Here is a 27,244-nt window from a genome sequence, read left to right as displayed (position 1 = left end):
ACAAGCAAGGACCAATAGTCTTGTTTTCAAATATAGGTGAGTCACCATAAAGTTTTTATTAGCAAACCCGCTAGGATGCATAGTTAGCAAAGCAGTTAGAGTTGGTTTTAAATGATAACGTAGTGTCTAGTCTAAAAACCAGCAAGGCTATAATGGATAACCCTTAACAGTTAGCTAACTGCAATCCTAAACAGTGCACCATTGTACAATTAGCAGAAATCATGACAGAAAGTTCAGCTTGTAATATCAGAAAAGTTTGACTAATAGTATTAATGATGCCAGGTTTCCCATTCACTAAGTGGTAGATGCTCAGTGTACAGTCTTCACTTGCAGACCACAGGGCAGCAGCTAGGATCTACAGGGGTTAAACACTTTGCTCAAGGGCACTTTGATAATAGTTTGCTGATACATTGATCAAAGGTAATGAAGGTGGCATTTTGTTGCTCTTAGAATAGATTTGTGAAAGCAAAATAGTTGCATAACACAATCCTTAGAGGAAAAGGTTAGCAGAATGTGTGTGCTGAAGAGAGGAGACAGCTACACGACTTCCTCTGGCACATATTTGATAAATAAAAGCCTGGCGGTGAAGACGCTGTATTGAGCTGACCTGACAGCTACCTGACAAATAGGTGTTTCATGGTTAGGTTAATAGGCTGGTGTGTACAATAAGTGGACATGACATTTGTCTCTGAGGCAAGTCTCTTTGAGTGTGTGTGTGTGTGTGTGTTTGTGGTTTCAAGTTGTCTTTTGTCATTATGAACTGATGGACAGCTGGAGGAAAACGGAGAACAAGAGAGGAAAATAAACATGAGGATGCACAAAAACCCACAGACACACACCCAACAATTATTACGTACATCCTCAAATGTCTCCTCAATACTCAGACACAACTGCACACCCTCTTTAATCTTTAACTTTTAAGCAGCATGGAACTAAGATATAAGTACAATTTTCTACAATAATGGATGTGTTAAAATTAACAATGCTAGATACATGTAACTAACTCAATATTCCCGAAGTATTGTGCTCTTCCGTCTCTCTCTCCTCTTCTGTCTCTCTCTGCAGGTATTTCTGCCTCTGGAGCTGTAGAGTCTGATCTGTGATGACAAGTCTGCTGCTCCTACAACTCCACTCAACACCTGCTGCTATAATTAGAAATTACTTATACTGCTATTAGTTGTATTGCTATGTTAGCAGTTAATACTTTAATTATCACTACTGTCATTCTACTACTGTATTATTGGCATCATCTTACATCTTATATGGAAAGTTTTTCTTTGCCACTGTCGCCTAGTGCTGCTCATGGTGGGATTTGTTGACCTGCTCTATATGAAAAGTGTCTTGAGATGACTTTTGTTGTGATATGGAGCTATATAAATAAAACTGAATTGAACTGAATTGAATAGATGTGTCACAGTGAGAAAATCAAAGGGTTCATGACTTAACGTGACTAAATATAACTGTGCAAGTGTTAAAGGTGCAGCTTCCAGTAGGAAAAACAATTATAAAGAACACAATTAAAACCTGAGAAGCTCTCATTCTGATATTACTGTTATAAACTAAGAGAGATGAACATGTGCATGTGAGAGAATGGCAATTTTATATCTTAATTGAAAATCCCCCATTTTGCCCCTTAACATGGGAGATAATGCATATATTATTATGTCATCAGCAACATTAAGAAGAGGAAGCCTATATGTGTGTGTGTTGTGTGTGTGTGTGTGTGAGAGAGAGAGGGAAGCTGCTTCATTTGCAGGAGCCCCAGCTCTATAAAGCCATTACCGTACAAACAGCAATTAGCCTCCATGTGAACAATTGCTGTTCTGTTCCCTAATTACTGAATTACAACCAGGAGATTAACGATGGTTAAATAAAAAACAATTAAGAACAAAACAATTAAGGCTTTTTTTCCCTTCCCCCCAAAGCCATCGCTGCTCCCCAGTAATGTTAGCTCTTTTTTAAGGGTTCAGGCAACTTGTAGTATATGTGTGTGTTCAGCCAGTAAAGGTAGGAATTTCAGGCTGAGATGTGATGTTCCCCAGAAGCTAAATTCAGAGGATATTAGTTATGAGATCAGGAGAAAAACAGCGAGCCCTGAGGAGGGTGGGAAAGAGATGAGAGATTTGGGATCATTAGAACGTTTTTATCCTGCTTATCAGGCATTGCTCTAATGGATTCAAGCTATTCCAGTTTATCGCAGGCATGTTGTTGAGAGAAAGCAGTGAATTATTAGTGGTAGCAGCTGGGGCAAACACTCTGTTCTGAATTAGTAGAACACTGAGCCCCCTGGAGAGGAAACAGGAGCTTTAAGAGTCGTTTTGAAATAATTTCAACTACTAGGATTCGTTTATATTTGAGGAGTATGTCAGTATGCATTGTATAGTTTCCTGCTGAAGGGCATAATGATAGGACATGGCTGTTTATTAGCACATTTCTGGATACTGTAGGGATCATACCTGTGCACTGATTATACATTATAGTGTCTCTAATGGCTAGCCTGTTCCCTTACAACAATCTTACATACTACTTTAGTTAGTTACTGTAGCTCAAAAAAGCAGAAGCAGAACTATTACATTTTCTGAGGGAGGAAAAATATCAAAACACGCTAACAGGATATGTCTTCTGGCCACTTGAAGCTCTGGTTTGGGCTAAACCACTGCTTAGGACAAAAACATGGCTCTTCAGCTGCTGGACGTTTCACTAACTTCGTCAATTTGTTTTAATGTGGGAATGTAACAATCAAAGCTATTCAGGTGGAAACAGGGACCTCTTCACTGATTGCATTTTCATTTCATTTTTCATTGCAGGTTTAGGATCTATAGATCATTCCATTTCTAATATGGGACACACACAGTCTTCCAGGTTAGTTCAAATTATAATAAATAACAATGGATGTAAGGAGCTGTTCTCGAAGGTGAAATATACTAATTAAGTTCCCCTATCTAGCAACAATGGGTTTCAATAAAAATTCACATGTAATTGAGTTCGTTTGTGACATGGTCTTAGGTCAAAGTGCAATGACCAAACTATAAAATATAGGTGATTAATGTATGTGGTTAAACCCTGGAATCCTCACACAGTTAAAAGGCCTAAACTGCTTCTTTACCATTTCTGTTATTTTAATTTTTTTCTCCATGTGCACTTCTAAACAATCATTGCTCTGTTGTTTCTGCACTGCAGTTCCAGAAACCACCTGTCAATCACACAGTGTGAGTTTGTCTGTGACATCCTTATCTGGTACTTTCTGATGAAGAAGTCTGAGTGTCTGTAGGTGGCCAGTTCTCCAGTTTATTCAAAACAAACTAGTGCTGTTGCTGCTGCTGTCAGAAATGTAAAATGAGTCATTTTCTATGTGCCAGAGGGGTTCTCCCAGGAGAGGCTGACCAGACTTTGACTTGCTGGAACAGCTAAAGCTGTCATGACCCAGCTTTAGACTGGATCGATACTGAATTATACACTTTGTTGTTAGACAATTTGAATACATTTTTATAAATGGTGTTTTTACTCACCATCCTCCTCTGTCTGTTTGACTATCTCTTCACTCTCTTTGCTGCCTTCGGGGTTGGCCAGGACCAGCCGCAGTCTAACCGTGACAAAGGGCCTCAGGCCCCTCAGAGTGTAATGTGATGACGTCTGGATCAACTCCTCTGCTGCAAACTCCTGCTGGTTGAACACATACTGGTACTGCACCTGCAAGATGAAGGGAAAGGCATGACATTTATTCCACTGTAATTACACTGTAACATTTGGTTAAAAACAATGATTAGTAATACAGAGCTGTCCTTATGCAATGCACTTAACTGTGCAATGCTTTGACAGAACTGTAGAGAACACTGAGCAGATCCAAATTGTGAATGTCACAAATCACACATAAACCTGAAGTAGTGGTGTTACTAAATGGGAGTCTAAAGGTTTAGCAAAATACCCATGGATAAAGGAACTTATGATCTAGGAGTTTAGTGGTTGGAGGATATGTACATTCACCTTTAGTTACAACACACAGTAATTTCCTAATACCATGATGTTCACTATTGTCACAATTTAAAGCAACATTACTTAACTATTTTACCTAAAAACATCAGCTTCAGAATCATAGTGATAGTACACTGACTTGTAATATTTAGAATGGAGCTTCTGTCATTCCCACTCTGTTTCCTGAACACCTGCTCTTTCTCTATGTAACTTTGGTGAGCAGGTATGATCTCCCTCTAATTGAGTGATAGTCAGCGGCTTAAATCAGGCCTAGCAAGATCAAGAGTAATGCTGAACTGTAGATCAAGACTTAGAAGACTTAGAAGTCATTAAAAACCAGCGTTCATCTCTGATATCCAGCCAGGAAACTTTGAAAATATCAAGAATTATGAACAGAGTTTGGTGTGTTTGTTACAGCGACAGCACTTCCTGCTCCAGAAGCGAAGGATCATGGGAAATGTGAGATTGATAGGCTTTGTTTTCTGTACATGAAAACCACTTAACCATTCAGACTGTGAGCCCAGCAATGTTAATTACCACTCGTGGCTGCTGAGGCCACTGTTGCTCATCAAAAGTTACATTTTGCTACTTTAAATTTCAGTGAACACTTTAAAATAATGTACTTGCCAAAAACTTAACTTGACCTTTTACATAAAAAAGGTCAACTGTCACATAATGCTTTCATGGTGCAGAATAATTAATGTTCACAAAATCTAACTTGCAACACTGAGTTTGCAGAAACAGAACAAAGGGTGGCCAGCTGTGCGTACCGTCAGATTGTAGCTGTGGCAGCGTGTCACAGCATACCCAAACGTCTCCCATTGTATAGTCAGCTGGCGGGCTCTGACATCCACCACATTGACGTTTTGGGGACCATGGACTGGATCTGAAGGAGAGAGAGACAGAAACAAAAAATAGTTTTTCAACTCAGCAAGTGAGACAGTGGCTTGATATGAGAAAAGACTGTTGAGCCACTTATTTCACTGCAGCACAGCAGAGATACAGTGGAGATACTCTGTGGAAAGGGATCAGTTAAAGATTTTTCAGGCTTAAACTTCCAAACTTAAGTTACATGACAACCTCTCTATCCTGTCACCACTTACGGCCACCCAGCTGCTCCAGAATTGCTCCTTGAAATTTACATTTGATCATCAGGAGGACAGGTTTTGTTGCCAGCATTGCACCATTCAAGTTTAAAATGTTACAGTCAAACCAAGGCCTGCTTTTATATTGTCCAAAGAACACAGCAGTCCTTCAGTAAAAGGAAACTGTCACCATTTATACAAATCTCATAAGCAGTACACAACTCAAGTTCCTCTCAATAAACTTTTCACAAGCAGCAGCCGCACATTAAGCTGTGGGAACTTAGATGCAGAGTTAATCACTCATGGTACACTGTTTGCAAAGAGACATGCAGAAACCTTAATTGCTCAATTAATCTTAATATTTAAACAGTATCTTTCATCTTGTTTGTTTATAACAAAGAATTACTTGAAACTCCTTTTCTTTTAAGGATGGCTAGCTGCAGTATTTTGTCCAGATGAACAAAATCTAATTCAATTCCCTGTCTCACTTACAAATTACAGGAGTAAATTTTTGACGTGCAACAGATTCAGCTGGTATATCTATTCGTGGCAGTGATTTGGTTCGGTGCCTTGTGCAGGGGCACTCTGATGGAACATGAAGGCTATAAACAGGTTCAGAGGTTCCAACCTGTGATCTATTAATAACCGGACAGTCTGTCTGACCACTAGGCCATGTTGTGTCAACAGAAAATCCCATATTCACAAACCAGAGATTACCACAGAAGTCCCTGTATTGATCAGCAGACAGTGAGTGGTTATTACTGCCTTTCCCATATGTCACTCATACTGCATATTTACACACACGCGCATGCAGGTACAGAAAATGCATTCACTCACATGCACAGCCAGCAACAGGCTCAAACTCACCCACACACTTCCACACACGGCTAACACAACACACACACACACACACACAGCATTGTTCCCGCCATATGTTGGGCTTTCATCCCCAGGTTTGTGTACCACGACTCACTGCACACTAACAAGCCCGCTCAAACCAATCTCTCTGTCTGCCTAATTAGTTTCTATCAGCTAATGATGGCAACCAAAACAGGTCACTGCATAATTAAAGCAGCTATATTAGCTGTACTTCTCCAATGAAAATGAAAACTTTACTCACAATGTGTGTGATCTTAAAAATCTGGACACTTGACACATGAGAAATGATTTTTGGCACTGAAGTAAAAACTCATTCATTATGTCTGATAACTGTTGGAAGAACAACTCGACTAATGAATTAGTGACATTTGAGAGGATTCTGTTGTTCTCAAGAACCGAACGTGAGTCCTGAGGCAGGATTAAACCCTCAAAGTTTTAGAGTATAAAGTTTTTAAACATATTAGACACTTGCAGTCAAAATCTGGTGATAAATAGCAAAGTTATCTGCTGTTTTAGTTATTTTTTAGTATTGAAAAATCATATTTTTTTAAAGTAACAATTAACCTTGCTGAAGTGTCCTTGAACATGAAGTTGAAGTCATTCAAGGTGATGGGATAACCTTTTATTCAATAATAATAATAATAATAATAATTACATTGCCACATCTAAATCATGGGTTTATTGCTCCTCAAAAGTTAATGGGTGTAGAAATTTAATTAATTGTAATCTCTATTTTTTAGGCATAATCTGTCCATCTGGAATATTAGCATATTTTTTTCCCAGTTTTTCTGTCACTGTAAACAATCAGTTCTGTTATCCTTAAAAGTTCTTAATGACTTTTCTTGGCCCATTATGATTTACTGTCTAAATCTAAAGAATGCAGTTCTTTTAATTCAACAAATGAATGGATCCCATAATAATTAATCAACCTCACAGACCTAAACATAAACCTTCCTTTAACCACAAAAGACTGTTTGAAGGCAGTTGAGTGCATTATAAGATTGTTCAAACAAGCTACTTAGAGTAAGATCAGTCTAATGAGACAAGATTAGACAACGGCACCATGGATAAGCCATCTTAGAGGCCATCTGAGACAGGACACAAGTGTTTCAGTTGTTGTCGGTGTGTGTGTGTGCATACTGTATGTTAGTGAGTGTGTGCCTGCCGTTGAGGAAACACTACAGTATATATTTGTATATGCACATGAACCGTGTTGAGAAATCTTTGTGTTTGTGAGTTTGGGTGCAGACTTTAGACCCCCTGGGATGCTTTATGGTTTAAAGAGTCTGTGTTTCTACTTAAAAGACTAAAGCCTGTAAAGTAATCTACCATTCCTGGATAAGACTGTGGCAGATTGACATTTGGCAGCCAAGAAAGCTGCAGGGGGGGAGTGATAAAACCAACGTATAACCCAAGCCTCAGGTCAGCACAGCAGGCAATATGCTTTCACAGAGCCCACATACTGTCCCCAGAAAATACAACTTTACCTCATCTGACTAAGTCTGATGCAAATGGACTGACAGCCATTTCCTGTTGTATATATTTTTGATTTTTTTAATCCTGCGGGTCAGCATGCAGCATGAAGGACTGCAAAAGCTGTCCATGCTGACAAATGAATTGTTAAGATATTCACTTTCTTTAAACAGCTAATATAATTACTTGAGTGCCTGTTTGTCTGGCAGACAGAATAGGCCTTGAGCTGATAAACCGCTGATGTGATTGTTATTTGATGTGAGACTTGATTGCAAAGAGTAAAGTTCTGATTTTAGGGTCAAATGATCAAATTAACTTAAAATATGCATGATAATAATGATGTGTTTGAGTGTAACAATGAATTGGAGTAGGTTTATGTAAAACTATTTGTCTCTAACCTAGTGCATGCTGGGATAGCTCCAATAAGTGAGTTTAAAGCTGGACAAACAATAACATTTAGGAAATCTAATGACAAAATGAAAAAAAAAAATCATTTAGTAAAACAGATGCCTTTATCAGAAGAACAAACATTTTAGCAAAGGACTTTTCAGTGGGAGTCAGAAACTGAAGAAGATCCTGTTTCCTGAGTCAAACTCCTCTAGAGAACAAATGTGAACTAACCTGTAATTATGCATGCTTAAACAGATCAAGTGATGTACCTATAATGAACGCACACACTGTAATTCCGCAATTAGAGAGACATAATCACTCATCACTGAGCCGAGGAGAGAGAATGAAATAAGCAGTTTTCCCCAAGAATAGCAATAAATCAAAGCTTTTCTCTCACTGCAATGACTCCTGTTTCTGCAAAGACTCAAACCATGTTAGCTAAATCAGATTTATGCTCCGAGGTCTGGAGAGGAACAGGCCAAAAACAACAGACAGCAGCCAACCAAATCCCCCTCACCAAACCACCACCACCACCGCTCCCACCCACTTAATCCAGTAGTCTTTCAGTTGGGTATGATGGAAGCTAATCTTTCAGATAATCTGGCTAGCGCTCAGTTGGAGCACCAGGAGCCTGTCTAAACAGATTGTTAATTTCTGTTTGGGTAAACACTGGCGCAGGGGTGGGGGGAGGTTAATTCAATAAAATGAAAAAGAACAAGAAAGTAGTAGTAAAATAGTCACACTAAAATGAAGTTTCAATCTTTAATAAGTGTTATGTTGTAATAAATACAGTCATTAGCCTTGTGTACAATCAAACACAAATACGTCTTGAGATTATTGACTGACTCGCTGCAATTCTAAAATTTATTTCCAAGCGTGGCCATTACATCAACAGCGTTGCACAGCACAGCTCTGTTCCCCAGGGTTTGGAATACTATTTATGTCTTCTTTTAAAATCCAGTGTCAAATTAAAAACCATGACAATGTTTTCTAAGAACTGCAGATGGAGGGAAAGACAGAGAGAAACGACCAAAAAAGAATAAAAAAACAGAAGAGAGACAAAAAACTGAGTTAGAGATGGATGGAGTAGGATGGAGAGAGATGCTGAGAGATAGAGAGATTGGGAGGAAAAGAGCAGGAGCAGTTATTTGAATTATAACTTTGTTTACATCATTAAGTCGATGATGGTGTCTCCCAGGCTGCCCTTGGTCATGACAAATGCCAGATTTGCCACATCATCCATCTGATTTATTCTCTCTTCCTCTTCTCCCCTCTTTCCCTCCATACATTGTGGACCTCTTGGTTGCATGCATTTTAGAGATCTCAAAATCCTTTTTCACATCGAAGACTGATTATGATGTGAGATTGAAGAGACTAACATACAGGAAGAAGTAAAAACAAGCAGTGACAGATAGAAAACTGAAGTGGGTTGATGTCTGAATATGTTCAAAGCTTACATGATGAACTGGGGGAATGGATGGATCACTGATAGATGGGTGACTGGCTGGACTGATCAACGACAGGATAAATGCACCAGACGACAGATGGAGAGAAAAGAGAGGCTAGTTATGTATGTGTGGAGGAAGAACAATCAGACCTCCAGGGGGACACAGTCCCACCATCATTAATCAGGATGGGTCAAGGGTTGGCATGTTAGCTAGCACACACTGTGAAAGGGCATTTTAGATAGCACAGCTGGCGCACAATGTGACAAGGCCAAACAGTGAGGCACACTGCAGCCCGACATGGCCTCCCTCTGCCTGTGGTGGACCAAGGGATACAAGTGGTCCTTGGTCCCCATTAAAAGGACAACAGAGCATACAGCTAGCTGGTGGCTTGCTAGCCTACCACTACAAAACAACATGAAGCACAGATAGCATTTGACTGCTGATCTCCGCAACATGACGCTAGTAAAAGATAATACCCATGGTTAAATGTATAATAACCAAATCCAGGTCTTTTAGCACTGGGATTGACTTTCCTTGACTTCTTTACAACTCCAGGCAAAACTGTCTGTGATCATCCACAATATGCAAGCTAACAAGTATATATGCCAGTGGATAGTGCTAATTCCCTTCTGATTTGACCTGAGGAAGAGATAAAGTTGTTTTGCCTGCCTTTGAAAGTACTTAAGGGTCTATTGGATGTTTTGGCAGGTAGATATCTAGTTCAGGCGAGAGCCTAGTGAGGCATTGTGTTTTGGGATGCCTTCCTGAATCTGATGAATGAGCAGTAGAAATGGAGCCATTAATCCAAAGACTTTAGGGAGCTGTTCCAGGGAGAAGAGAGGAGGGGAGGAAAAGGAGGAGGGGAAATCAATCTTGCTGACTCCCTACGCTCCCCATCCTCCTCTATGTTGCTCTCCTGTTCCTTTTGTTTTTATCTTATTCTTTCCCCATCTTCTTATATTTTCATCCCTCAGGTTTTGCTTCGCCATCGTTAATTGTTTATTTCTCATTTTATCTTCATCAGTCTTTTGGCCTTACATATCTTTACCATAATGTTTTCTCTGTCTGTCTGTTTAATCTTTGCTTTCATCAGCTCTCGTTCATCCCTCCTTGCGCTCTCCCATCTGCCTATTGTGCTCAGTCACTATCTCAATCACTCACTTACCTCTTATTTTCACTCCCATTTTCCCAACTGATTTTAAATTCTAAATCTAAACTCTTCTACGGCATATTAAGACACATTTGGATTGTGAAGATGGATTCTGCCAGATGTGAAAAATTCTACGCCATTTATGTCATGTGAAAACTTTCTTGACAATCCCTTACTCACCAGGGAATTTCCTTGTCAAAAGGTCATGATAATGATTTAAAAACCCTTGATACGGTGGAAAAGTAATTTCCCTGGGAGACACTGGTCTGCCGTCTTTTTCAAGCCATTTTACTTATACACCACTGTGAGTGGTGCAGCTGTTACACAAGGTAAGAGGCAAGTAGTGTGACTTCTTGGTATGATAATGATTCCATCACCATGCCACCATTTACGCATACTCTAACATGCTGGACCTACAGCACAGCACATGTAGCAAAAAACAACAGCAACAACAACAACTCCAGGAGAGATGCCCATAATGAAAAGTATATTTCTCACAGATATACAGTACCACAGATTAAATACCACCAGAGATTCAACCTCCTTGTAGCTCAACCTTACTGTTGGTCAAAAGACCTAATGAACTATAGTTAGGCAAAGGTTAGGACTAAGGATATGCTGGATTGGAAGTGGTATCATTACTGACCTTGTTATGTGGATCAGGTACCATGATAAGATCTGACTGATCCACATTAAATACTCTATCTTTGGTAATATTATAAAATTCTGTGTTCCTGCTATCAGCGGGCTATTTTTGGTGAATAAATCCCACGTTTCATGCTACTTTATGAAAACATATTCCATGAAATGAGGAGCACAGATTTTAAGTTTGTGAAATTGAAAGCCCTCTTCGATCGGCGCTCTGAAACAGTAGATAGAGTTGAGGCACTGGAATCTATATCAGCATTAGAGGAGGAACAAGTTAGATCAGTGCATCCCTAGTTAGGACACTAAAATACTTTATTTCACATCTGTGACTGGATGTAAACTTCTGTCTCCTGTAGCAGAGTCAGACTCCCCACATGCTAATGGGTCACCCTACTTACAATGCTACATGTGGGGAATAATACTTCCTACAGTCAGTGCTGAACGTTTAGCCCCATAAATGACATATGGAAGACAAGCTAATGCTTCTAATGTATTAGGCACTCTTAATCAGTCTTCCTTTAGTACATTATCTCCTTCTGTCTACATCTCTGATAGGAGTGTGTAGCAAGAAGAGATGAAGTGGAGGGGAACTTCAAAGTTGCAGAAAAAGGAAAGCATGCATAAAAAAACAACACAGACTTGATCTTTTAAATGCTACATTATGGTCATTTGTGATACATAACTTTAGGCACTAAGGGTTAGGATAAAAAAAATGTACTCATCTTTGTGGGTAATGAACATGTAACTTACATCATGCTTATGTAAATTACTGTCAAGTTACTGTTACTGTTCTGTCAGGATAGTTCACCCAGTGTCCTTAGTGTTTTTTTCTCTATAAAAACACCAACAAACTAGTCACAAGGTGTGTGTTCTTATTAAACTGTATCCAAAGAACATTCTACTGCATCATTTGATTGATAATGTGGAGTTTCTTGATTCTTCATTGAACTAGCAGTTTCAAATATACAGAAGAATTTCTTCCACATTTGATGTGGCTGTGTACTCGTACTGTTGTACAAGGTACTGCTATAAGCTTTTGTACTCTAAATGCTGTAATTGCACTCCACCTTTTTCTGTGTGAGTCTGAACTAAAATAGCAGGTGCTCTTCAGTATGCTCTCATTGGCCTTGCCCACATGACCTAACGATTCAGTGCTGGTCTTTGCAATTGTGCCGTCAAATAGAGCCCTGTGTCTCTCCATTGGCCTCTCATGCCTATGCTGCTCTCCACCTGTTTCTGCCTTTCTGTGTTTTTGATTCAGAGTTTTCTCTGTATTCACAAAGACCTAAAAGGCAAGAACATAAAAAAAGAGAGAGAGAAAGAGGGAGAGAGTAGAAGAGTCAGAGAGAAATACTGAGCGTTTCCCTCTGGGAGAAACATAGCAGGGACAACTTTCTGTTTCAGGCTGTGTGTGTGTGTGTGTGTGTGTGTGTGTGTGTGGTGTGTGTGTGTATGCCTGATACTGCATATGTGTGTGTGTCTTAGTGTGCCTAAATTACATATTTCTAAAGCTACACTGGCCAAAGGCTAGAAATACAATTAATAGATCCTAAAAGCTCCCACCACTACAACACACATGTACACATAACACACATACACATAATCACACAACAGACACAAACACATCCACACACACACAAACAGACACACACATCCCTGAGGCTCGTATATCTTCAGCATTAGCTGTGTGACCGTTGATATGTTGCAGAGGTTGCACTTTTAATCTGCATCCTCACACCAAAGAAATAACAGCCTAACCTCTACCTAAACACACACACACACACACACACACATATACACAGAGGCAAACTCCCCGTGACAACGACCCTCCGAGGCAAACAAGCAAGATCAGACGAAAGCCCTCATAGGGGTTTCTGCCCTCCTTGGGTTTAACAAAAGTATGTTTGTGTCTGTGTGTAAGTGCAAGTTTGTGTGTTTGTGTGAAGCACCATTTACAGCATCATCCAAACTGATGTCCCTCTAGTTCCTTCCATATAAACAGCACATATAGAGACACACCGGGATGCACACACATGCTCTCTTCACTAAAGCACTTAAGGCCATTCTTAGATTCACCTCATTAATAAAAATAAAAGTGAAGTATGTAATATTTCACTGCTGAAGTACCTTGATAGCACCCTCATCAAATTATCAGCCTCTTAATCATGACAGCTTTACAAATGTCATTAAATTGGCTCATTGCTTCCACACACACACATGCACACAGACACACACACACACACAAGTTCAGAACTACTTTGTTCTTTTTAGAGAAAACATAAATGTTTGCCTTAATCTACACATTTTCACTCACATTTAACAATTAAATGCACAGAAACACACAAAGGAATAACCTAAACCTACAGACACACCAAACTCATTGCCCAAAACACACACACAAAAGCAGCTGCAGACAAGGCGACACCCTGTAGCTTCGTGACTTGGATAAATTGGATTAAATCGACTAGTAGCAGATGCCTTTTAGTGGATTTTAATTATGTCTCTCCGCATGGAACCAACTACTGAGAGTTAAACCATAACTCACAATATCTGACTTAATGGCAGAATTCCTTTAAACTATGGAGCACAGCTAAATCTCAAAAAGTAACTTAGAACTTTTACAATTACAATTACAAAAGAAATTAGATGTATAAGTTTGATTGTTTTAAGTTGCCTGTTGAAAATCCAAACTGGTTTTCATTTTGGTTCCAAGTGCTTGGTTATGTGCCTCTCTCTCTGTACTGTGGATTCCCTCTGCACTTCAGGAACATCAGCTTCCAATTATATACAGTAAGCATCATTTTTGACATCTTTTCTGGGGCTCTTTTCTTTGGTGGTTACCAAAAGAAGAGCTGTACACGGATGCTATGAGTTGCTGTGAAGATTCTCAGTCATCCAGGTCATGGCGCTTCCTCTCATCCAAAAGATTTCCTCAGTTAAGCCTTCGAAGGAGAGGTGAGATGTCTTCAAGAGCCTCAAACAAGTCCAGCCATCCTTCATCTAGTGCTTATGCTAACCACCTGATCATTATTCCAAAGAAAAAACACAATGGCAGTCAATGCGGGCAAAGTGGTGTTCCTTTTAGCACCTTTCTAGCATCTTGTCACTGAGCAAGGCACTGAATCCATGTAAGCTTTAAAGTTATTGTTCTACAGCCAAACCTGCTCTCCTCCCTTTCTCAAGTGGGCTAAGTGAAAACACAATGCTTTCTTGATCTCTACTGGAGTTGATAAAGCATCACATCATGCTACAGCTGTAGAATGACACTGCAACATCTGCCATGGTTAGCGCTGTAGTCCTTCAGCAGGATGGATACAGGCTGAATGTATATTGTGATAAGCAGCAAGAAGAAGAATGCTCAGAGCCAAAACCACGCACTAATGTAATTCAAAATGGAGCAGAAAGGAAATCCATTTCAAATCCTGCTTTATTAATACCATTGCTGCCTACAGGCAGGGAAGGGACAATTGAGTTGTAGCAATTTGCAGAATGAGGGGGCCAGAGAGGGGAGGGGGAAAGGGATGCTATAGAGAGGAAAGAGAAGGAGGGGGTGCTGAGGATGAGAGTCTTATTCGTGGGAGGGAGAGAGCGAAAACAAGACTGACAGGAAGAAGAGAGAGAAAGAAAGAAGAAAGAGACAATGGGGGACAGAGGGAGAAGAAATACATAAGAGAGATTTAAAGTCAAAAACAAGGCTGATAAAAGAAAGAGAAGAAAAAACACAAAGTGACAGACAGGAATAGACAGAAACAGAGAGCCAGAGGGGACAAGAGAGAGATTTAAAGCAGCGATATAATGAGCCAATTGATGGCGAGGCCTGGGGTTAAGCACCTGAAGCCAGCCAGTAATTGGCTGAGAATGGCAGAGTGACAGACAGAGAGATATAGGCTGCGACCTGGAAGGAGAGAGAGATGGAAGACAGGGACAGGGAGATGGAGGGAGGTGCTGAACGTATTCATCTTCAGATAAAAAATGTCATTGTGGCCAGGAAAGTGGAGGAGAGGATGGAAAATGCTTGAGGGCCAAGAATAAAAGCATGAATACAGCTGCTCGTTACAATAATGCCACTCAGCTAATTATATCCATAACAGTCAGATTAAATTATAAAAGAAAATGTCTTTTACTTCAGAACTCCTCCAGAGATTTTCATCATACTGTGTGATGATACCTCCAGTGGGTCTTGTGTTATGAATTATCTTTCAGGACGGATCTCTTTTTTAAAAAACCTTTTTCCTTGATCACTAAAGAAGGATCCCTCACAGGGCTTTTCAGGGCTATGGCTTAAAAGGAGGGAAAAAGGATTCATGAGTCTGGTGCCACGTTGAAGAATTTACTGGAATTGTTTTACAGAGACCAAAATGATGTGTCCCCTGTTGATGATTTGTTCTGCTGCTCTGCTGCAGCTTTAGCATTCACTAGATTTTGTTACAACAGAATCTAAATGAAGATAAATGATTAGAATATTCAAGAACACAAAAATAAAATATAAACAAAAGCTTGATCAGCTTTGTCACTAAAGTGGTACTACAAAAAGCTAAACCAATTTTCATATCATCAATTGCAGGACTTACTGGGAGTCAATGGCAGGCACCTAAACCAGTATGGTATACTGGTACTTTGCTCATAGAAGCAGCCTGATCTAAAACAGTACAAAGGCACTGATACGTCAGATCATCAGTAGAAACAAAGATGTGTTTTCTCACATGAACAGAGCAGGTTTGGACAGTCCACCTTACATGATCATTAAAACACATGTTGTAATCAGATAACAGCCACTGTACCAATTTGCCATTGGCTCCAACACATTTGCACTGTGAACTGGAGGCACAATTAGAATTGTCAAAAGAACTATGCCTATGAAAAAGTTGAATTATTCTTCAGTAATTTGAATATTCTGTCACATCCAGCACTGGTTATCTGTAAGAAGGGGTTAAAATAGCTATTTCACTAAGTGAAACATGCAGCTATGTGTCTACATTGTAGGAACAGAGGGGAAAATGTTTGCAAATTACCTGTCATGGCATCCAATTAGTCATCTAATTCTGATGCTCTTGCCACATTCTCATGTCATAGCATATGAACCACTGCTGTCACTGCAGACTGTGATCTCTCTCTCTTGTCAGCAAGGCCTCCCTAGATTGTATCCAATCACAGCAGTTCACCTGATCTGTCAACTGCCCAAACACTTACCCCATTCTGCCCCATTTGTCTCAGAATATATTACACACCTCCCAGCCTGACCTGGCTTAGAACATGACCAAGTCAAGACTGTTTTACCCACACAACCTCTGTCTACTGAGGGTTCTTTTATGACCATGTGTCCATGTGTGTCCAAGAACTGAACCCTGTGGCACAGGGCTGAGTTCACAGCTGAGTTCTCACAAAAAATAAATTCCAAATCAGTATGATGTATTCCAGGCAATTACGTAAAATATCATCTTGTCTATCTAATGCGCAGCTTAAAGGAGAAGAACTAAATTACTAAATTACCTGCATTATTTATTAAAGGAAGTCATTAGCAACTCTTATGAGGATAGTCTCATTACTACTCCTGATAGCTGAGATGGCAAACAAACAGACAGAACTTGTAATTTTGCAGTTGTCTAGAATATTGGAGTCAAGGCCTGTTGTTCTGAATAAATTAAGGATGTCGATGTGTTTGAGACAAGAAGTGAAAGGATAGGAAGAAGGGTTTATAATAGTTGGACCAACTGTTTGAAACACCTCTTTAGGGGAAGGCATAGGTAATAACATCTATCAGGGAGGTAGAGGATTCCATTTGGGAAATGGTTGTAACCAGAATCAGTAAAATGATGAGTTTAAATTGGCTCAGCGAGGTTATGTCAGAAAAAAACAGCAAGGTCACAGACAGCAGGTTGGATGTGAAGTCTCATATTCCCCTGTTATTACTAAAGAAATTGAGAAAACCCTCACATTCAGTCATAGATGGCACAGTGGGGGGTGGGGGGTGGACAGGTGATCACTGAAATACTCACTGTAAACAAACTGTGGAGCTATTGTCAAAATATTAGAAAAATAAGCCTTAAATTAAACTGGATTCTTTCATAATAAAATATATATACTGACTTTATACTGTGTAACTCTATGTATATCTTTAGTCATTGGGGCTAGTTAAAATTTGGAAAATGTTATGGTAAGAATAAAGTGATGCAACACATTTTTGTAGCTGTACATCATTCAACATGATCACTTCATTTTAAAAAAGAAAAAGCTCTATACAGTTATTGTCAAATTTAGAATTATATCTGTTCCAGAAGCTGCCAGAATTGATAAGATAGTATCACCAAGTAATTAGCACTTATGATGACTTTACAGCTTCTACAAGTCCTCAGTTTCTAACGTGCTTCCTTACTGCTGTGAGTCAGCATGATGTATACAAAAGTGTTGGAGCACCACAGCCAGTGTTGCATGCTGCAGACACTTGAATTATTATGGCATCTTCTGCACAGTAGAATAAACACATGTAAAACTTTTTTAAATCATTGAATTAGAAACTAATTAACTAAACTCGACGCTGAATGCAATAATGGCTGCAACAACACAGTAATAGTTACTTTAAAATCAACAGAAACTATATCAGTCATCACTAAAAGGATGATGTGATTTTTCATCTAATGCTCATATACACTGTAAATTTGATGGGTTGCTTTGACAGAGCTGAAGTGTCTGTCTTTCAATGTTTTGCTTTAACTGAGTGAAAAGAGAGAGAGAGAGAGAAATCTTTTCAATATTTAAGGCCACAGTGGTTCATTTAGTTTTTTTTTTTCTTTTAATGAGTTATTTATTTTGGTTCTTTGTCCGTCTGCAGATCGAAGAGACAAGAGGAGAGGACTTATTTGGCTTTGTGCTGAGACGTCTCTTTCCAAATGTCACAACACTGCCACTGCATCGAGCGAACATCTTACAATACACCTACTGTGTCTTTGTGTGTGCATGAATCTCTACTAAGTGGTGTGTGTGTACAAAAGTACACCTGTGTGTGTGTGTGTGTGTGTGTGTGTGTGTGTGTGCCACAGGGTTTAAAACCAAGGCACTGCAAGACCATTAGAGTCTTTGTGCTTTTCTGTGTGCTTTTGTTTGTGTGTATGTGTGTGACACTCTAAGTGTCAGTGATTTTTGTCTTGTCCACTGGCTTAATGGGGGAGTATTGACTGCCGTCCCATGACATGGCTTCCCTCTATTGGGAAAACAGACCGCAGAGTGAGATTTATTGAATCCTGCTTCTCCTCAAGAAAAACAGAGGCAGAAGTTTGAAGTGAGAGAGAAACAGAACTAGTGATCCCATAATCAGCTTTTGAAAGCTAATCAAATGCCAGAGTAAAAATGACATCCAAACAGCTTACCTCCCTGTGTTAATGAGTCTTGGTTTTTCACTGACTTGGGGTTGGCAATTACTCATTGGGAAGCTGTTGGCCATATGTAGCACTGATACGGCACTGGGCCAAACTATCAAGAATGTTAAATTTTGTGATGGTCTGACCAACTTCATTGCACTGTATAGTGGCCTATCGTAAATATTTTCTAAAACTCAGCCCAACACTGTACTGGCACTGCTTATATGTCTGTGGTACTCAATGCAGAGTTTGCTGTAACCTGCTGTATATTAGTCCATGGACTAATATAACCCACTAATACCTTAATATAACCTCGATGAAGGTCATGTATTTAAATCTAAATTAGACGGAATATTAAGCCACTTTGAAGTGGTCTACCCTACATGCAAATTCTGAACTCTGTTGTCACCGCTGTTTACAGCCGTGTTTGTATTATTGAACACCTTCATGAGCTTTTATAAAAGCTCAAAAAAGCTCTCATCAGCATGGCTTTTATCCCAAACGAAATGCCGGGCCCAGATCCACTGACATACTGCAGAGAGAAAAGGATGGGCTCAATTTATCCTGCACAAATCTCAAATCAGAGAGAGAAAAAAAATCGCAAGACTGACTATTTGCCTGGAAAAACAACTCAGATGGCAGATTTTAAAATTACACACTCTTTTCTTTCAGTTCATTTCAAAAAGGTGCTTTACTGGTGAGGAATAAAGAAGCACTTACTGCCAAAGCAAACACAATGAGCAGACGCAGATAGCAGCGATGGCAATGAGGCAGTAATAATGTCAATCTCTCCCTCTGTCTTTCGCATTATCCTCCTTATCTGTGTCTTTCTCTCTCTCTCTCAATCTTTCCATTTCTTCCTGCCTCAGTTCCTGTGTTATTCTTAGTTGTTTTTTCTTCTATTTCTCCATCTCTTTTTTAACATTTTTTTCACCTTTGTTTTTGACATTTTCTCCATTTTTTCTCCCCCTTTTTCTCATTCTTCAGTTTTCTAATCATCATCTTCTTGTTCCTTTTCCCCCTAATTTATGTGTTCCTTTACTGCCCCCCTCTCCCCTCCAGCTCTCATCAGTAGTTAGAAACTGGACAAAGAACAGAGAGGTCACTGAAGTCTGCTGGCTACTCTTAATGAGCTCAATATACACACACAAAGAGACAGATACACAGTTTTGTGCTGACTTACAACACATTTTTGCACAACATCTGTACTGTACACTTGTATGCACATACACACACACAGGCACACTCAATCCGTCCTCCATTTGCCTCTTGTTATCTGCTCTGGTGAGTGAATCCCATTCACTTTCGCTTCATTGGTAAGATGGAGAGAGAGAGAGAGAGAGAGAGAGGGTGTGTGTGTACGTGTCCAGCTACAAGCTCACAGTAATTAGCATGACAGACAGAGCCAGTCGAGCATGGAGCACTCTACTAATGTTGGCCAGATTACCTGAGTGGGGTGTGTGTGGCAACAAACTAATGTTGCATTGATCACCTGCCTGCCTAGCTCTGTGTGTGTCTGTGCCTCCATTAACTGCCTGACACAAACACACTGACTCTTAACTCTCTCCTTTTTGCTATCTTTCCTTGAGTTTCTTCCTTTTCTCTTCTTCTCCTTTCTGCATTTATCAGTCACCTTGCCTCTACACTACTGCAGACTTTATGTCCAAGAGGACATGTACAGTCAAATAAGGTATATGGATGCCTAAATGTTAGATCCATTTGTGATTGTGGAACACTTTCAAGTCTTCAGGGAACCTTTTCAAACAAGATTTTGGAACCTGTCTGCAGGGTTACGCTACAAGAACAGTAGTAAAGGATGACATTTGATGTTGGGCAGTAAGACCTGGTTTAAAGTCAGTGTGGCAGTTCATCCCCAAGGCCTTGCTGTGTGCAGACCAGTTAAGTTCTTCCAAACAGTTTCTTCATGGAGCTGGCTTTGTGTGCTGGGCCATTGTCGTATTGAAACAAGAACAAGCTTTATTCAAACTTTTGGAAGCACAGTATTGTCTAAAATATCAGAGTATGCTGTAAGAATTCTCTTCATTAGAATTAAGAGGCCTACAACAAATTAAGAGGCCTACTCATTCTCATCAGAGAATGAGATGTAGAGGAAGCAGCTCTGGAAGGAGCTCCTCTCCTCTCTCCATCTTTTGTCATTTCCTTTCCTCATTCCTAGATTTCTCCTCCCCCTCTCTTTCTTGGTGTGTCCTCATCCTCAGTCTTCTCTCCATCCCTCTCGCTCTCTCTGTTTCAACCAAGACTTTCGATCAGTCCAAGCACAGCTAAGCTTGAACACACATGCAGGAGTTATCACAGAGAAATGGTACTCATCGCTCAGTGTGTGTGTGTGTGTGTGTGTGTGTGTGCAAGTGTATATGTGGCCAGACAGAACAGAGAATAGCGGCTCACAAGAGCCCAGTAAATCGACGGTAATCAACATGCACCAAGTTCCAACACACACACACACACACACACAAACAACAAATACTCCCCTATGAAGATATCTTGGTAGTTATTACTGTGCCTTCTGATGGGATGTGGAAGTTGAGAAAGCAATCAGCCTTCTGCTGCTGAATCAATCACACACACACACACACACACACACACACACACAAATATTCAACCCATCACTTTGCCTTGCCTTGGAGTTGTGAGTGTGTGTTTGTGTGTGTAACTTGGATTGTTGTTGGTTTACAAGGATCAGAAAGGAAGATGAGGATTGTGATTGTGTGATTGTGTGTGTGTGTGTGTGTGTGTGTGTGTGTGTGTGTGTGTGTGTGTGTGTGACTTTTCTACTGCTGAAAACTGCCATGCAGTAATGACTGCTCTCACTGGGGATCAGACAGCGTGAATTCCTGCCTTCCACCTCCACCTCAGTGTGTGTGTGGTGTGTGTGAGTGTGTGTTGACAAACCCCCTGTGTGTGCACATTTATTAGCCCAGAGATTGAAGCAGTGGGCGTTCGAGTGGGGAGAGAAGGGGAGAGAGAGTAAGCAGCCGAATCATTTCTCTCTATTATTTTGATGTGTTTCTTACAGTTTATTGTAATTTACTGCAAACCACTTTGGCAATATTGTTAATTTGTTGGACAGTCATATAGATAAATCACACTGGGGGAAAAAGTAAACTAGGTAGAGAGAGAGGGGGAAGGAGACAGGAGATGGAGAGAAACTGAAGATGTATAAACACTGGACCACGTTCTGTACAACATGTTTAAACCAGATATTTTGACCTCTTAATTTATACCAATGAGAGTAAACTAAACATCAGTTTACCCTTAGCCTACACATGTAAGTATAACACAAGTTAAATCATCACCTCTCATCACCAGTTTCAACAAAAACTACTTGGTGTATATGGACTTCTTGAGGAAATAGGAATAATAAAGGACTGATGTATGACTTTATATAAACTTTTGTGTACTCAGTCTTGACTCTGCAGATTGTTTGAGATTCTCGAGACATCTCTCTCTCCAGCTGCGGAGAGGGAATAAACGAGCCTGCAGTCTATTTTCCTCTTTCTGTTATTTTTTTTTCTTCCCTCTTTGGCTCTGTACACCGACCTACCTGCACCCCTGCTGGGACTCCCCAGCGTGACCCTGGCCACGGCTTGAACACACTGCTGAGATATATGGAGGTTCAAAGATAGCTGTCTGCATCATGTAGACTGCCTGGTATGTGGGAACCACAAAATTAAAGCAGCTTGAAATTTCCAATAATACTTTAACCCTTTACCCAGGTTGATAGACTTAGAGCTACTTTCTCTTTTTTTTTTCATTGCAGCAGAGGCCTGAGGGAGAGGTTATAATGGGAGATGAAAGAGAGAGAGAGGGAGAGAGAGGAGACGGAGACAGAGACAGACAGAGAGAGAGAGAGAGAGAGAGGGAGAGAGAGGAGACAGAGACTTATACCTGTCCAGTGATACGGTCAGCAGAGTGTTTGTCTACTCTCAGAAGAGAAAAGAAGCAGCCCTGTATCCCAAAATGTCTGCCCATATACAACTTATTTGCAATATGAAATACATTTTGTTGTAAATGATGTTGACTGTGAATCATATACATACTGCATTTAATTTGTTTTTCTACTGTTTTTGTTCCTAATAACAAAAGTATGATTAAGGTTTTCATAGTTAAAGCAGTTTGGTCATATGAGGGAAAGATGGTGGTTTTGGTTAAATACGTGACTTGTGACAGGGCACATTGGCTTTTTCAATATTTAATATTCTGTGTTTTTCAACATTTGAAAAAAAAAAAAAAAAACACAGAAAATAATCACAGCAGAGAATGAGCTGACAGACAGAGCCACCCAGTGACCATGGTTAACACTAAGATACATGAAGAGGTACAGTTTGAGCACATCTGCAATTTGGGAATTTTATTGGAATAGAATTTTTGCATCCCAAAATAATCACATAACTACCTCTCTTACTGTCATGAATCCCAGAACAGGAGAGTTTCAAGTGTAAAGATGAAGAGAAGTGAGTAAAGATGATTGGTTGTGTGTGAAATACAGCACAAAGGCCACATCTATAAACAATGTGAGTTAATACTGACAGCCAGATCTCTGTCAGATGATTCCTGATCCTGTGGCTCTAATGCATCACATCCTGTCCCTGCGTACATAACTTCCTGTCACAGAGCAGAGGGAACGCTGTGCATCAAATAAGGTGACAGAGTGTGTGTATTTGTGTTGGGGTTCAACTGTGACACGTGTGTGTGCGGTTATGTACTTTTACATCTTGAGCAAACTTTAATTGACAACTTAATGGAACACTACAAAGGAAATGATGTTGTTTTTTCCTCATTCAGCACAACAAACTACCTGACCTCTTTCTTCTTTCGTTCCCCCTCACCCTATTGTCTCCATCTCACCCCTTTTTCATTTGTCTCGTTTTTTCTCCATCTTTCTGTCACCTAAACAGCTCTTCTTTCTCTTTATCTGTTTCTCACTCTTTTGATCTTTTCTTTCTCTCTCTCTCTACACACACACATACACACCCTGCTCAAATGTCTTTCACTCACTGACACCAACAAGTAGGCCCTCATTAAGCACCAATCAATGACACGGCAAACTCACAATCTCCACAGCAACTCGTTACCACCTTGACCTGCCGTCGTGGAAACAAACAATCAGGCCTCTGCCGTTCTCATTATTGTTAGCGTCATTGTTTGATTGTGTTTCTTTTTTCCTGTTTCTGAGCCTCTCCAGCAGTTATTTGTGGCGGCGCGGTGCTAACGAGGGTGATGTGCAGATGTCAAGATGGCGGCAATCAGCTTGTTTTTGAGAAAGGTCACAGTCTCAGGAACACGAGTGGGTTTGGCACCATGTGAGTGACAATTACAGCTGCTGTTTTCCTTTTTCTATTAAAATGCTGTCATTCTGTGTCTTCATTAGTTCACTTTGTTGTTATTGTTGTTGTTGAAAAAGAAAAGATTCCAAAGTACTTAAACTCTAAGTACCTTAGTAGTTTCCACTTTAAACTGAAAGATTGTGACATCTCTTTTCTTTTCTCTTTTCTTAATCTTCTCTGAAAATAAATCGACACAAATCACAGGCCTACATACATGAAGGATAAATGCAGGTGGTGAACCAAATGCAACATGTAAGTGTTTTGAGTGACAGTAAGAGCATGTCAGATTAGACTGCCTCATTGAACGTGATTAAATGTGATAGGCTGACCTAGGTGAATGGAGCTGGTGATTAAGACTTGGCTGACAGTGTGCATGATGTTGGGGCTCTGCCATTATTATTGCAATGGTCCATTTGCTAGAATGTTTTTTTTGTGAAAAGAAGCATTGCTCGATGGTGATCCCTCACTTCAAGTCCAACACAGGTTGTAGGTAGAGTGCAGTGAGAAATGCACAATTCAACAACTCAACTATTCAACCTTGAAAATGACAGTATTTGTGAAAGTTTAGAAGTTGTGCTCAGTATTTAACAAGAAATATTTTTCCTCTTCCTCATGCTAGTTATGTTGTTTGCATTCCATTGTTGAACAGTATCACATTTTGGAGATTACTAACGCTATATCATGATCTCATCATAATTGCTAGATGTAGTTTGTTACTCTTTTTTTGTTACTATAAACTGAATGTACCCGTACTTTGGAAAAGAAGAACAGATATGACAGAACAAAGAACAGATGCACATATACACACACCTTTACCTCACCCTCCTCTGAGGACATAAAAGCTCCTTGCAGTCCGGCCTGACTGATCAGAGATGTTGTAAAGTGTCAAAGATTGCCCATGTTGCCCTTTGATCACAGGAGTGAGTCCTCTCCTAGTGTCAGAAGATCTTTAATATCTTCTGGAGGGGACCCTCACACCTGTCACAACAGCCCTGCACCTGTGGCCTGAAATCACATTTTTTTCTTTCACTTCCAATTCACTCAAACTGAAAGACAGTCAGAGAGCCAAGGACCCCGCTACAGAAATTACAAAGTCTGTTCACTCAACAGGCTTCAGACTCAAGGCATTCTGGTTCACATCCTCTCTGACCGTGAAATGTCCATGACTGCATCTGAGTAAGGCACTAAACCGTCTTTGTGTGAATTTAATCAACCGTTCTTCATCTAAAGTTAAAACAAAAGACAGGAGGAAAAACATGCGAACATGCGGATCTGAAATTTGCCATTCCAATGACTGACATACAGTAAACTTTTAAAAGTAAAAACTCCACATCTCGCAGTTCACTGGCACAACTTCAGCCCCTTCAGTAGTGTGGATGCTGGCATCTACAGTTTGTTAACATTTTAAACAAGGTGCTCATAGGCTACCATAGGCTACCAATTTGCGAAATTCTAAGTTTGTAGATGCTAGTTCAACACTTCAACAACGGACTAAATGGAAATTTTACTCTGTCAATGTCTTTAATCTGTCAATCTGATCAGTCTCTCTGATGAGCATATTAGGGAAGGGAAGCCTGTCACAGAATATTTAGTTAGTGTTTGATAGCGATTACAGGGTAAGATCATGGTGTTAGATGAACATTTCTTAATAGTTTTTTCATTATAAATCCAACAAACATTATCATTTTATTACATGTCTAGCCCCGAGGGCAGATACAAAAGTTAGGACTCCAAAATTGAATAACTCATGAGATTTATCCAAACAACCACCTGGATGAAAATGACTTTCAATTCCTGGCTTTATTCCAATCTGGGCTTAAAATATGGCTGCTTTTTAAAGCATTTAAAGACAAATCTATCTATTTAAGAACGTCTTTCAAAGAAGTTTGGTTTTACTCTCCCACACACAGTGCTGATGTCTCACACACACACACTGAAAATCAAACATTCACACGGAGTAAGGTGATGAAAATTGGCCCACTTTTCATCACTTGTTCAATTCTGCATGTGGTGCTGTTGACTTCATGTGTCGGAAAATGCAGCTATCAGCTCTAATCCACTCTGTTCACCTCCACTGCTTCTACAAGAAAGAGTAAAAGGCGTCACAGAAAATCGAAGCTGCTGCCATTTCCCTCTTAGCCGGCATCCCCAGTCACTAAACGAGTAAAACTGCCTCCATTTATCAGTCCTCTGGTATCTGTTCCCTTCCATTCCTTCCTTTTATCACCTCTCTTCTTTCCAAAATCTTCCCTTCTACTCCTCATCATTTTCTCTGCATCTTTCTATCCTTTTACACTTTCTCACCTCCCTCCATCCTCTACTCTTTCAATTTGTAACTTCCATTTTCAATCTTATTTTTCTTTATCCCTCTTTCTTTTTATTTCCAATCATCCTTGCTTCATCCTTCTTGCTGTTCCATCTCTACTCTACTTACTGTACTTCTCCCTTTTCCTTTCAATCTTTCCTCTCCCTTCCATTCCTCCACCCATCCTTTCCACTCCATTGCCCTCTTTTCCCACCTCCTCTGATCTATAATCACCTGCCTTTCCACTCCTGTTCCATCCAGCCCTTCTCTCGGCCCCTACATCCCTACATCCTTCCCTCTGCTCTCTTCTTTGACCCCTCTCTCTCTCTTGTTCCACCACTTCTCCCTCCCTCTATTCTTCCCTGCCTCCCTTGTTCCCTCCTGCTGTGCTTAGATATAGAGAAACAAGCTTGTTGCCCTGGAAACAATGCAAATCGGCCCCTACAGGCCAATTACCAAAGTGCACCAATTAAAACTGGACCTGTTCCGTTTAATGGGTTTCATCCTGTCTGCCTTTTGGATGCCACACACACACACACACACACACGTGTTTGTGTGTTGTGTGTGTGTGTGTGTGTGTGTGTGTGTGTGTGTGTGTGTGTGTGTGTAGTAAAAGAGTGAAGAGTTCTTTTAACATTGTGAGTAAAATGTGTACATCTCATCACTAAAGTTCTGCGTTCAGTTGTGTTATTGTGTGTGTGTCTGAATGCTTTACTTGCAACTGATAAAGTGTGTGTCCATGTGTGTGTGTGTGTGTGTGTGTGTGTGTGTGTACATCATCCACTCACCAGCTGCTGGTGACTGCTAAGAGGCAGACTGATGCCAAAGTGATTGGCTCTGTTTACAGCAACCAGAAAAAGTATGTCTACAATCTCCCCCCACTAAGAGGTGTGTGTGTGGGGAGGGGGGGCATCGTCCGGAGAGAAAGGAGAGGGAGAGAGAGAGAGAGAGAGCGTGTTGGTGTATTCATCCATCACATGTAGTAATTGCGTGGGTCAATTAAAGACACAAACTATGATTCTCTCCCTCTCGTCACTGAGACCTTGTTATTTCTCCTCCGAGGGAACTAGGGGTATCATTACTGAACTGTGTGTGTGTGTGTGTGTGTGTGTGTGTGTGTGGTGTGTGTGTGTGTGTGTGTGTGTGTGGTGCGTGTGTGTGTGTGTTTGATTTTGTTTTGTTTTGTGAGAG

The 27,244-nt window shown here is 40.2% G+C and overlaps 1 protein-coding gene across 8 annotated transcripts in view; it reads right to left on the bottom strand.

The window, feature by feature from the left end:
• ptprt (protein tyrosine phosphatase receptor type T) overlaps positions 1-27,244 on the bottom strand; it is a 295,874-nt gene that overhangs the window by 153,921 nt on the left and 114,709 nt on the right. For all 8 annotated transcript variants that reach the window (XM_051074478.1, XM_018702965.2, XM_051074474.1 and 5 more), the window contains exons 9-10: positions 4,743-4,858; positions 3,510-3,690 (exon numbers count right to left, since the gene is read on the bottom strand). In XM_051074478.1, the coding sequence (XP_050930435.1) occupies positions 3,510-3,690; positions 4,743-4,858 (297 nt within the window). The remainder of the gene's footprint in view (positions 1-3,509; positions 3,691-4,742; positions 4,859-27,244) is intronic.

This window comes from Lates calcarifer, linkage group LG12 (assembly GCF_001640805.2).
Source record: "Lates calcarifer isolate ASB-BC8 linkage group LG12, TLL_Latcal_v3, whole genome shotgun sequence".
Lineage (NCBI taxonomy): Eukaryota > Metazoa > Chordata > Actinopteri > Centropomidae > Lates > Lates calcarifer.
This window is presented reverse-complemented; position numbering and strand designations above follow the sequence as displayed.